We start from the raw sequence: 12,300 nt of genomic DNA on the forward strand, positions 1-12,300 counted from the left end.
AGAACAAGTCTTCTGAGGAGCGGCTGAGGGAACTGGGGTTGTTTAGCCTGGAGAAAAGGAGGCTGAGGGGAGACCTCATCTCTCTCTACCACTACCTGAAAGGAGGTTGTAGCGAGGTGGGTGTCAGTCTCTTCTCCCAAGTAACAAGCAATAGGACAAGAGGAAACAGCCTCAAGTTGCACCAGGGGAGGTTTAGATTGGATATTAGGAAAAATTTCTTCACCGAAAGGGTTGTCAAGCATTGGAACAGGCTGCGCAGGGAAGTGGTTGAGTCACCATCCCTGGAGGTATTTAAAAGATGTGTAGACGTGGTGCTTAGGGACATGGTTTAGTGGTGGACTTGGCTGTGCTAGGTTAACGGTTGGACTTAATGATCTTAAAGGTCTTTTCCAATCTAAACGATTCTATTCTATGAATATTGGCCCAGGGCCTCAAAGATCTGTCATCTTAGATAAATACATGTTCATCATCATAGGTAAACCACCACCAAAACAGCCATGAAATGGTGAAAGTGACTACAACACCCTCAAGTTCTTAAACTAAAATAACTTGTAGTAATAGGAATGTGGAGAGGAAGATGACAGAAGTCCATACAACAGTAATATTTTAAACAAAGCAGCAAGACTACCAATCCTTTTCTTCTGGGAGGGAATCCTCCTCCAACAAAAGGCTCTACATCTTACGGGTTTAAAAATACACAGAATTACATCTTAAACAGCTTATTTTAAAAACCAGTACAACAAATGGTAATCTCTTCATATTTATCATCTTATATTTGCTGTTTCTTCTGCTAAAAGAAAACGACAGGCTCTCCTTTATTATGAATTACCTACATATATGGAAGTTTTCCCTGGTTATTTCTTTAAATACTGCATTAATACTTTATTTCTAATTAATTAATACTAATGAATACTGTTTTATCTTTGGCATATTACTAAGTCTCTCCAGAAAGATTCTTGCAACAACTCATTTCCATGTAAATTTGTACACTACACATACAGTCTATTTTTGGGAGGAGCAAGCAACTGATTCTAATTTGAAAGTAAAAAAATAAAGATATAAATTATGTGATTTAAAGGCACCTTTTCTCAAGCTGAACTTTATTTAAGCCTGTTATAGTCCATCTCATTACAAAAATCCAAGCTGTGTCAGCAAATGAGCACAAGACTCTAGCACTGTTTCTCTCAGGTTTGCAAGAGGGCAAAGCACACAGATCAGAAAGAACACCCTGCTAATTAAACTGAAGCAGATGACTAAAGAAGAGAAGAGCTTGTCATATGTAATATCTACATCAAGAATGACCAGATTAAATATGCAAAATGTGAAGTAAAGGTGGGCAACAGCATTAAGCTCACATTCTAGATCTTGAACAGGCTGCAAAAGTTTGACAGTTTCTCTAATTATTCACAGTAATGGACATTGGGGGCAAAAGGTAGGAGGGAGAAATACATTTTTCTCCATTATAGGTGCTGAGCACCAGGGCTAAAATCATGCCTGTCTGAACACTGATCAGTTTCTGCAAAGGTTAATAGCAATTAAATGTGGCAAACTAGACTAAATGCAAAACAGGTCATGATACTACTGTACTTGCAAAGAGCACAGTACTTTGCAGAAAGGTATTTCTTGTTTAATATTTTTGAAGGTGCAAGAGTACTTAGAATAAGAAAGAGTAGTAAGTCTGTTCCTGTTCAAATGAAGACATACAGTCCAGTTTATTACAGAAGCCAATTTACTAAAACCATTTTTTATAGCAGAACATGCAAGTTAACTGTATTAAAAAGAAAAGCTAGCCAGTTTCCACTTAAAACAAAGCCCTAAAAAAGAAATCAGTGAGAATCTGTCACTTTCAGTTTAATCAGCTTTAGATAACAGTCAACTAGCTCTTCCAAATACGTCTAACAGCAAAAAACATTCAAAATGGCAATTAGTAAATGCAGATTTGCAAAAGACAGAACATAAGATTAATACATTAGAATGAAGTATCTAATGCGATACAAGTTTTCCTTCAGCATTTAACTGAAAATACTGGTATCAGAATCCTTTATATTTTAATTTCTTCTGTTATAATTTAGTTCCTATATACAGAGTACAAAATGAGTAAGATATGGCTACATTTTGAGCCCTCATTCTACCGTGCCGGAGAGAAAAATCAGAATGAGTTGAGATTACCTGAATTTTTCTACTTTAGTATTTAAAAAGATTAAGAAGCTACTGTCCTAATACCAAAACAAGCTGTCAGTAACTCAAGAGACTGGGGGAACAAGTATATTTTCATCAATTGATGTGCAGAGTTTTCTCCTTCAAAGCAAGCAAAATTCACTGAAAACATTTTTCAGGGAAAAGAAAAGTCAATTCCAGATTTACATAACAATAAATCAGACTTATCAGATACTGAAAACCTATGTGCAACTCGTGATTACTCATTAGTAAACATATCAAGGGAAAAAAAATAATTAAAAAGGTAACTTGCATTGCTATCCTCAGGATCTTCTAAGCCGTCAGGCCGACTAAGATTGCGTGAAGGCTGACTACACACTACATCATCTTCTAGCTCCCAAAAGGAAGTTCTAACAGGTGGTCTTTGGATCTCATCAGGATTAAAAGCGCCATCTGCTCCATCTGAAGAAAAATTAATTAGAGCATCTTTGTTCAGTAGAGTTTGTGTTTTGAGATTACAGATGTGCTACCTTACATTTAAAAATCAAGACTTGAACACATTTTCAGTTTAGACAATGTAAAGCAATAGAAGAGAAATCACCTTTTTCAAAAGGTGTTCCTTTAAAACTTTGTTTACCTTATTGATTCTCATCAGTAAAATAAAGGCACTTTATTGAATTCTCAATCAATAAAGGCTCTGTACACCAGTATAAAGATTGTGGTACTTAACCTGCATTAAATGAGCCATTGCTTTTGAAACAGTGAGAGAGAAATTATATTGGGGGGGAGGGGGATTGGGGGCGGAATTCACTTACCTCTTCTTTCCTGTATTGCATAAGGGTTTCCATATTGCAATACTGGTAGTCTGCTTGGCACTGCAGGAACCGGTCCATTTTCCTCCGAATACGGGTTGCGAAAATGTAATGTCTGTTGTGAAATCTGTCCTTCCATCACCCTTCCAGCTTGATTTCCTGGTGTCCTGCCAAGTTCCTAAATAATGCAAAGTTTAAAATGTAATTAACCTATGGAGTCCTAGCAAAGTTTGAAATTTCATGAAATATTTAGATTTGTTTTTAAAAACAAATCTGCTAACCTTCCCACTGTCTTTTCATCTTGCTCTAGTGCCAAATATACCATACACACCAAAAATAGTCAATGAAGAAAATACAAAGAAGATATTTTAAAGACTTTTTTTCTCATTTTGTCATCAGTTAATTCAAATTACATAAACAGAACTGCCACATTTTTCAAGAAATATCTGCCTCCTTTTTAAACGAAGAAAAATCAGTTAAATAGGTAAAGAATGGGTAGATTAACAATAACAACTAAAGATAATGTGCAGTGAGAAAAGTCTTCCAAAATTACAATTAAAAATAAAGTAACTCTTTTTTTCATATCATACCATACTATTCAAGAATGCACCATTTTAGTATATGAAGTACATACATGTACGTACTTGACATAATTACCTATGAATTCATGAGTGGCAGATATTTTAAGAACTATTAAGTACATTGCACTGGATCCCTTCTGATATCTAACAGCAGAACGCTGACCTACATGAAGTGTAACTTAACATTAGCTAAGCTGAGCTCAAGGCTGTCACTTTCAGTAGGAAATGACAAATGTTAGAACCAACCTTTGCTCAATGTCCTTCACATGCACACGCACACTGGGAAAGAAACCAGCAGGGAGAATTTAGAAGCAGTCTCATGTGTTTTCTACAATGTAACTTCCTTAAAGTAACCCTTACTTGCATACACAGTCACATGTGCACATCTCTGTACATTATTTGTAGATGTGTTAGATGTAGCTGTGTTTAAAACTGGAAGAGAATTACTTTGTTCAAATGCAGAGATCCTATCAAACATATTCACCTAAAACTATACCTACAGAGGCAAAGATCCATTACTTTTCCTTGTTCTCAGTTCCTTTAAAAATCGATTTTTTAAATATGTGATGAAATATATTAATCCACTTGGAACAATTTTGTCCTTGTTTGTGATTCTGCTTGGTGATTATGTTCCACTTGTAATTATTAGCGGTTTTTTTATTTGTTAATATTATGTCAAAATATTTCTACTACCATTATACCAAGTTAAGCCAAAAACTCCCTTGTCCTAGTCACTGCTAACACAGCTGAAATTTTTGCATGTTTCTTCTTTCTGTGAGCAGAAAGAAAAAGGGATGTTTGTTTTTTACAATTAATATACAGTACTATCTACAATGTAGAGAAGTGGTTTGTGGCTTGCAATGACTGAAGATATGAGAACACTTTTGAGCTGCACTGTAAAGCGGACTTAACCACCCAGTTGGTACCTTTTTGTTCTTACATTCAAAAAAGACAGACTGTACTGAATAAAAAAATTACAGTCTAAATGTATATCAAAGTGAGATGGGGAAAAAAGAGAACAATAAAGTAATGAGACAAGTCAACATATTAAGCAGTGGTTTCTACATCAATAGCCTGAAGTTGTCAGCTTCTTAGTGGGCATGAGGGAAAGGCTAGTTTGCAGGAGCACCCTGAAGAAAATATTGTTACTCAGTGGAAATCTCTCTCCAAAACATAACAAAATAGCATGGAAAAAAGCACATAAGTACGCACATTTGAAAATGTAACAGAAAAATGACAAAGCATGGTCTCACAGATCAATTCACAATATTTGAACAGGGAAGGAAAGAAGACAGAGAATGGTAGGTCAGGAAAGATCTGGAAACGATCCTGAAAGCCTAACAAGTAAGTCCTGATAAATGCAGTGGAGGCTGACAGTCAAAACAATGGACTAGGAAAACGCTGTGTATCCTACAACACTTTCTGAATGGAAACAAGTGAGAAAAGGTTTCTCCCGTCAAGGCCAGAATGGGCTACAGCAAGTGTGATAATTCTATCGAAATTCCAGGCAAGATTTTTAACTTGATGGACAGCTGGAGGAGACCACATTACAGATACCTTACATCAACAGGATTTAGGTAAACACTGGGATAACAAAAATTTAAAAGTGGGTCAGATTGGAGACAATTTGCTCTATCATTCTGGACTATAACCTAGGTATGGTGGTCACACCACTAGCAATCATGCAAAGGCCCCTGAATATATATGTAAACTCAGCACTAACTACTAGACTGACGGATTAATTCTCTATTTTTTATAACATTCAGGCAATCAATTCATGGAAGGAAAACTATTACTCAAGGTTGGTATTTTCTATTTATATTAACAAATAGTAATTAGTGCTATTTTTCACAAAAGGTAATCCAGACGAGGTTACTTATTTCAAGTAATATTTATACTACAAGCATCATATGAAACAAAACTGTACTTGTACTACTGTCTAATTACAAATGAGTGGATTTTAAATCCAGGAGAAGCTGTATTTTCATACACAAATTCCAAAAAGTTATTACACATCCTGTGAAAAGTAATTTGCCCTCTATGAACTTAATGAGCAAAGTTCTAATTCATTCTTCTTCCTCCTCCTTTATATCCTCACCTACTTTATATATACGTATACTTACAGTTTAGCAAGGGTATGTATGTAGCTTACTTCCAAAATTCAGTGTTTTCATCCAAAATATAAAATTGTTGAATTTATTGAGGAGCTTAAATGGCCTGCTTTATTTAATTCTGTTGTTTAAATATTTGTATCAGAAAGGCAATTCTTTCAGAGAAGCTTAAACAGAACTCTTCAAAAAACTAACATACTTAAAATTCTAGATTCTTGCATATAATCCATAGAGATAGTAATTATTATAAACTACTAAAGGTTTTTTATAACTTATAAACCATTAAAACTCTAAGCCAATATATACGCTCTAAGACAGTAATTAAAGTGACTTAAGTGTGGTCAGTGCATCAGCTGTAATTCATCCAAAGTCTCTCATCCTTCCATTCAATAAAATTGGCTAAGGGAAAGAGAGCACATATGCCAAGAATATCCAAAGAAATACGCCATTTACAATTCAGAACCAAGCAAAAAATTCTGAGATGTAAAAGTGAAAATAATAATTAAAAAATAGAGACTGTTAAGACAGACATGCTTTCCAGTCATTTTGTTCTTTCTGATTAGCATTTTTTTCTGGATTCTCTGGGTTTAATATTTGCTAATGTAATGTTAACAAAAACCTCAAAGACAGAAGTGTGCGTTTTCCCCAAAAGACTTGGAATTGAAACTTAAAACCAAGACTTCAATTAGCGATTTAACTACATGAGAAGCAAAATGTTTCAGTTATTAAAAGGAACAACTCAGCATATTTTTCTTAAAGACGTAAACTTCAGCTGAAACGCTAGAATACAAAAATGCAAAATCAAGTAGCAATAACTACTCTGAAAACAAAACACCACTCACATGAAAAAAGAGAGAGATTATACATTTATTGTTATTGACGTACTATCAGGTTTCAGACAAAGGGTTTGGACTCCAACAGCAACATCATAAAGTCATTTTCAAACAGGAAAAAAGTAGTATCTACAAATGGTAAGGCAGCTTACCAGAAAGTTATCTTTTTGGAGCACTGGCCGTAAAAACAGTAGTGTTTATTTTCTTTTAGAAAAACCTTCTAATACAGGACAACACAATTTCTGCCTAACACCCTCCAAGTAAAATACCCTCCTGTAGATATGATAGAAAACTATGCTAGCGTTACTTTAGATTTATAGACTAAATTGCATATATGATTGAAATGGTTAGGGTTAAATGGTTAGGTTTACATCGTGAAGTTTTAGTGAGCATGTAATATCTAAACAATTAATCTTTACTCAATACAAAGCAGGAACAATTAATTATCAGTGAAATTAAGATTTTCCTTTTTACAATCAATTTCTTCTGCAACATGGAAGCAGTTTAGAATGAGAGGCAGTGGCATTAATACTTTAATTTTAGCATCACAAGATTAAAACAAACTGTAGATCAAAGTGACTGTAAAAAGGTGCTGTAAAATAGCCTCAGCCAGAAGTTGGACAGCTAGGGTAGACTGATTAATTTAAAAAAAAAAAAAGAAAAAAATCAAAGGCTATATAAGTATGTAAATAAAATAGAAACTAAGTAATTTTATAGGTTTGAAAAGACAGCAAATGAACATTTTTAGCATGCTATGTTTGGTGACATTTATAAACAAGCACTGATAATGGAGTATAAATTGAAAAGCTGTTTACTATACTGTGCTTAACCTTTTAAATCATGGTTCCAGTCTAGCAAGGCACTTTGATTCTTCTTTGTAATGTAAATATCTATAAATTTGGTAGACAAAGTTCCAAGCTTTTATAAGCTCCATACATTATTATTACAGTTGTCTTTGGTTTAAAAAAAAAAATATTTTAAATACCTACTACTTGAGAATCCAGAATTTTACAAAACACTTAACTAGCTTAATCTGAAATAAAACTAATTTCAATTCATCAGTATGCAAATCCCTGTTTTTACTAAGTATCTGTTCACACTGGATTTTTTAAGTAATCGGAACAATCCTAACTGTTCCATAATATCATGCAATACTATCTGAATGTAATTTCAGTTTTCAGTAAAACCTAGCTTTGATTAATTGTCATAAAACACCTTAGAGGTACTTCCAACATTACAACATTAGCATTAATATTTCAGAATGTCTGGTTTAACAGTAATGGTAATGAATTTTATTCAACAGTGAACTCCTAAAAGTAGCAGTCCATTTTCCATCATATATTTAAAAATCAGAGTATTGTTTGTGTATCTTTCTTTTCTGATAAAGATATTTTTCCAGTTGTAGTTTACCAAAGTCACTACTGTCACATGTCAAGCTGCTCTTATTATTACAAGCAGTCAATAAGAGAACTGCAGATGTCAAAAGGATTTGGTTGTATGCACACATCATGAAAAACCTGGAGATTATACTGTTGAAATGTCTACATTTCTAGTTATAGGACAACACTGGATAAGAGCAAAAATAATCCTAACCGGTGACGGAAAAAAATAAACTGTCAAGCTAGGTATGCACCATTCATGTCCTACACCAGGATTCCAAAGGGAGTAAGGTTTACTAATTGTGCTGCCTGTCAGCCAGTAAGTCCTGAAAGTATCAGGGAGAGAGTCTGTCTCAAAGAAATGAAATTCCTGGAAGTTTTGTTAACTGATGCTCCCTTAGAGGACAGAAAGGCTGCAGCATGAGCTCAATAATAATCTTTTCTATTTGGCCAAGCAGCACATGCACTAAGCTGGTATCAGCCTCTAGACACAACAGGGCTGAACCTCTTTCAAAGAGATACAGAGGAGTAAAGCAGGAAGGAGGCTGGAAGTCCACTGAAAACTTGTAGAAAAAACAGTGATGCTGCTGAGATGAGAAAGGAATATAGGACAGAGACTTGTAGGAATTCCTATGTTCTGTCAACTGTATAGCTAGCTGCAATTTCAGATTATTAATTTACACAGAGTAATCCCTATCAGATTACTGAAATAATTATTTTTTAGATCCTGGATGGAATATCATTCTAGACAGGAACAAAGAAATAATTTTTGATACTGTAATGTTTTTGTTAGATTCTATGTAGAAAATATTCTAGAACACTATTACAGAACAATAAATTTTCAAATTTATTTGAAATAATTTTCAAAGGCTGAGTCAGTTTTGGCATGTTGGTATACTATGGTGTACATTAATTTTCAAATATTTGAAATAATTTTCAAAGGCTGAGTCAGTTTTGGCATGTTGGTATACTATGGTGTACACATTTAAAAAAAATATATTAGTACTAACAGAATTTGTATTTTAAAATGCTAATTCATTTTGGCAAAATATCCAAATATGGAAAAGCATGTTTAAAGAGTAAACAAATTCTCACTTAACAACTGAAAAATAAATTGCAATTCCTCAAACCAAAGAGCCTCACCAGTGTTAATTTACAAAATTTAACAGGAATTCTGACAATACCTTCTCACTGGTAAAGAGTTCCAACTGTGATGCCAGCTCCTTTATTCGTCTCTCTTTTTCCGCCAGCTGAACCTATATGAAAAGAAGTTTAAGGTTCCTGTATTAGTGAACAGAAACTATTTCCCTGCATGTCATATCGTGAAAACGTAAAGTTCAGTGATTAAGTTCATCTTTCAGATGGAAATTATTTTGTCTACTACAGTTACATGCAACATCTAGTACTAGTACAAATCAAAACCAACAATTCTCCCTAAGCTTATCTACTGGATAACAGGAGTACATTAGCAGCCTTTTCTTGCCAGTTTTCAGAGAACAGTTGTGGAATGATAATATCCTAGGTTAAAAAACCAGGAATAGCGTCAGTAATACTAATGGCAGGAGGGACGCCACTGCCCAGAAACAGTTGCAGGTTTGCAAGCCTCATCTCGTTATTTCTAAAGGAATCCATTGGCAAGCATTTCAGTGATTTGTTTCATTCACTTCTCTCCAGCTCTTATGTCCCACCACAGAACTGAGAGAACCAAAACCTCCTCTTACCTCAAAGACACTAAATTTGTTTCACAAACACCTACCTTGTGTCTCTGCTGCATGCTCTGGGAGGAGATGCAACTGACACATTATGCAATTCTTCCAGGCTTCCTCCTTGCTTCAAAATGATTATTTAAATACCCTTCGTCTACAAAGGACTATTTTATTTGGATTCTGGTTACTTTGGAGACTGCCTCTCCACTTGTTTTCCCAGGATAAGCTCAATGCTCTGCTCAGTTACATATCAATTTTTTGTAATTCCGAAATTCCCTCTCCTAGTTCAGGTCAGAGAGAAATCTACTGACTGGGAAGAAAAGCTCACTTTTTCTCCCCCACCTGCACCCTCCTGAATGTTAACAAGTTTTGAGTTATAGTCAAAATGCTTTCAATTTTGGAACCAATTATTTATTACTCCTGCTGTTGAGAAGTTAAAAACAAACTTATTTTACATTAAAATATGCGTGGCAACCAATCACTGCTAATTAATAAAATTAATTAAATGTGAAAGAGTTATACATTTTATAAAATTGAAATTAGAGCTTTGAAAAGCATCAAAAAAGGACAGCACAGCCTACAGAGTGCTGAAATGAGCTGTAGAGTAATTCAGTGTTTTATAAATAAAAAGTGCTGTAATTTCTAATGGGAGGGGGTTCCTACTAGAACTGATACAGTCACAGTTCAACTTAATCCCTATTCATCACAATGGGCAAAAATGGGCAGAGTATTCTATCCTGTCAACCACACTATCACCATGAGACTGAAAACAAACATAAAAGCTGGTCTTATGGACATCTGTTGTTCTTACCTTGTTCTTGTTGGCCTAGAAAGCCACTTAAACATGTGTATTACTATTACATAACCTCAAAGATTAAAGCCCCGTGTAAGCTAAAGCTGCCCATTTTGCTTGACTTTCTGGTGCATGTGTTACATCACTCTACTAAGACTGTAGCTGAGATCCTCCAAATTAAAGTAATTCTTTCATGATGATTTTAAAAACAATATATCACTCATCTTGTATCTCTCTAGTTAATTCAGATAAAATGCATTAGACATTACTACACTGGTAACGCAGCATGTAATAGGAAGATTTTAGACAAATACGCCAATCAATATTCCTGCTAGTATTATAGTAAGCAACAGGAAATCAGAACTCTCTACCCCTTTTTTCCCCCTATAATACAAGATTAACGTCATTTAGAGGTTTGCCTAAATCCACAGCATTAAAAGACTGATAGCCATTTGGTAGTATACTTAGCAGGTCTGTCTTACTTTAAAAGAAGCATTACAAGACTATGTTGTTTCTACAAGTGGAAAACAGATTTTCTATTTACAGCAAAAATACATTTAGTGTTTTTCCCCATTAAAACTGTTCATTACTTGAGCTATTAGAAATGAGCAACTAAGAACAGGATACCATTCACTGCCATAAAGAAAAATCTGTAACTTACTTTATACTGGTCCTCCATTGCTGCTAGTTGTAATTTTATACTCTCATTGATTTTCACTTGTTCTTTCCACTTCAGCTCCAGTTTAGCTAGTTCATCAGCATAAACACTGCATTTCATCTTCTCATCCTAAAGTAGTTTATACCGTAGCATGAAATATTTACAATTTTAAGAGATTTCCCCTCCCACCCCCAACAATGACACTGTGTAACTCCATGCTTTTAGAACAAGACCATTTACAAATGGCTTTCCCAAGAAATCAAGCCTGACTCAAGACTTTGAAGAGGACAGGACCACTGAACACTGCACAAATGATGTTCAACACATGTTTTTTCTTGCCTGAGTTTTCAACAAGCTGATACTCCTCTTTAGCTTCAGTTTCAAGGGTTTTTGTATCCTAATACTACACTGTAATCATGATTATCCTTTCAAGTGTCTCACTTCAATACAAAACCTTTCCCCATGCAACTTTTACAACCTAAATATCTTTCATCCAGAAGGTCAAAGGCAAAGCTTTCTCAAGCATCACTATAGAAGAAATAGCCAGCAGAAGCTAACGCAGGCTCTCCATAGACAGGGTAATGAGCAGAATTACGTGACAGTTGTTACATCCTGGAGAGCAGATTAAAATAGAATAATCTCCTTGTGATAAGTAAGAGAAACAAGGTAAGATGAGTTCACGGCAGTCTGTGAACGTATTATGACTATTTGAGAACAAAACATATTGAAGTAGAGGAAAATTCCAAGTTTTTAATTCTAATCTTAATTCTAACTGTTCTGACTTCATAATGTTGATCAATGTTATTTTTTTTAATCCCCAAACAAGCAAACAAATGAACAGAGACAAGACAACACCCAGAAAGCTTTTTTTTTTTTTAAACAACTCTACAACAGTCAACTTTTCACCAGCATCACTGATGCAATACTCCATTGTCATACATACATCCAAACTGGTTAAATGAGAATCAAGTTAGGACTGACAGGTATTAATATTTGAAGGGCGTTCCTATTGTGGCTACAGCACTATTGGTGCCAGCTTTGGTCCAGAGAAGCATATAAATGCCTTTATGTATGACTGAGCCCAAGCTAGTAGGCAGCACCCACTTGGACATCAAAACACTGTAAAAGCCCAGGACAGTCAGATTTGGAGGGAGTTCTTACACTTGAACAGCGTTATCAGATAAACACAGCTATATTTTTTCCAGACATCAGCTGGCTTAATAGCAACATGTATATATAGCTGTATTTGATTTATAAAAGCTATTATACT

At 34.8% G+C, this 12,300-nt stretch overlaps 1 protein-coding gene across 4 annotated transcripts in view; it reads right to left on the reverse strand.

The window, feature by feature from the left end:
* Nucleotides 1-12,300, reverse strand: part of TAX1BP1 (Tax1 binding protein 1) — a 69,878-nt gene that overhangs the window by 10,910 nt on the left and 46,668 nt on the right. For all 4 annotated transcript variants that reach the window (XM_009282018.1, XM_009282015.1, XM_009282017.1 and 1 more), the window contains 4 exons: nt 11,034-11,159; nt 9,058-9,129; nt 2,973-3,147; nt 2,471-2,619 (listed from right to left, as the gene is read on the reverse strand). In XM_009282018.1, coding sequence (XP_009280293.1) covers nt 2,471-2,619; nt 2,973-3,147; nt 9,058-9,129; nt 11,034-11,159 — 522 coding nt within the window. The remainder of the gene's footprint in view (nt 1-2,470; nt 2,620-2,972; nt 3,148-9,057; nt 9,130-11,033; nt 11,160-12,300) is intronic.

This window comes from Aptenodytes forsteri, unplaced genomic scaffold, assembly GCF_000699145.1.
Source record: "Aptenodytes forsteri isolate BGI_AS27 unplaced genomic scaffold, ASM69914v1 Scaffold164, whole genome shotgun sequence".
Taxonomy (NCBI): domain Eukaryota; kingdom Metazoa; phylum Chordata; class Aves; order Sphenisciformes; family Spheniscidae; genus Aptenodytes; species Aptenodytes forsteri.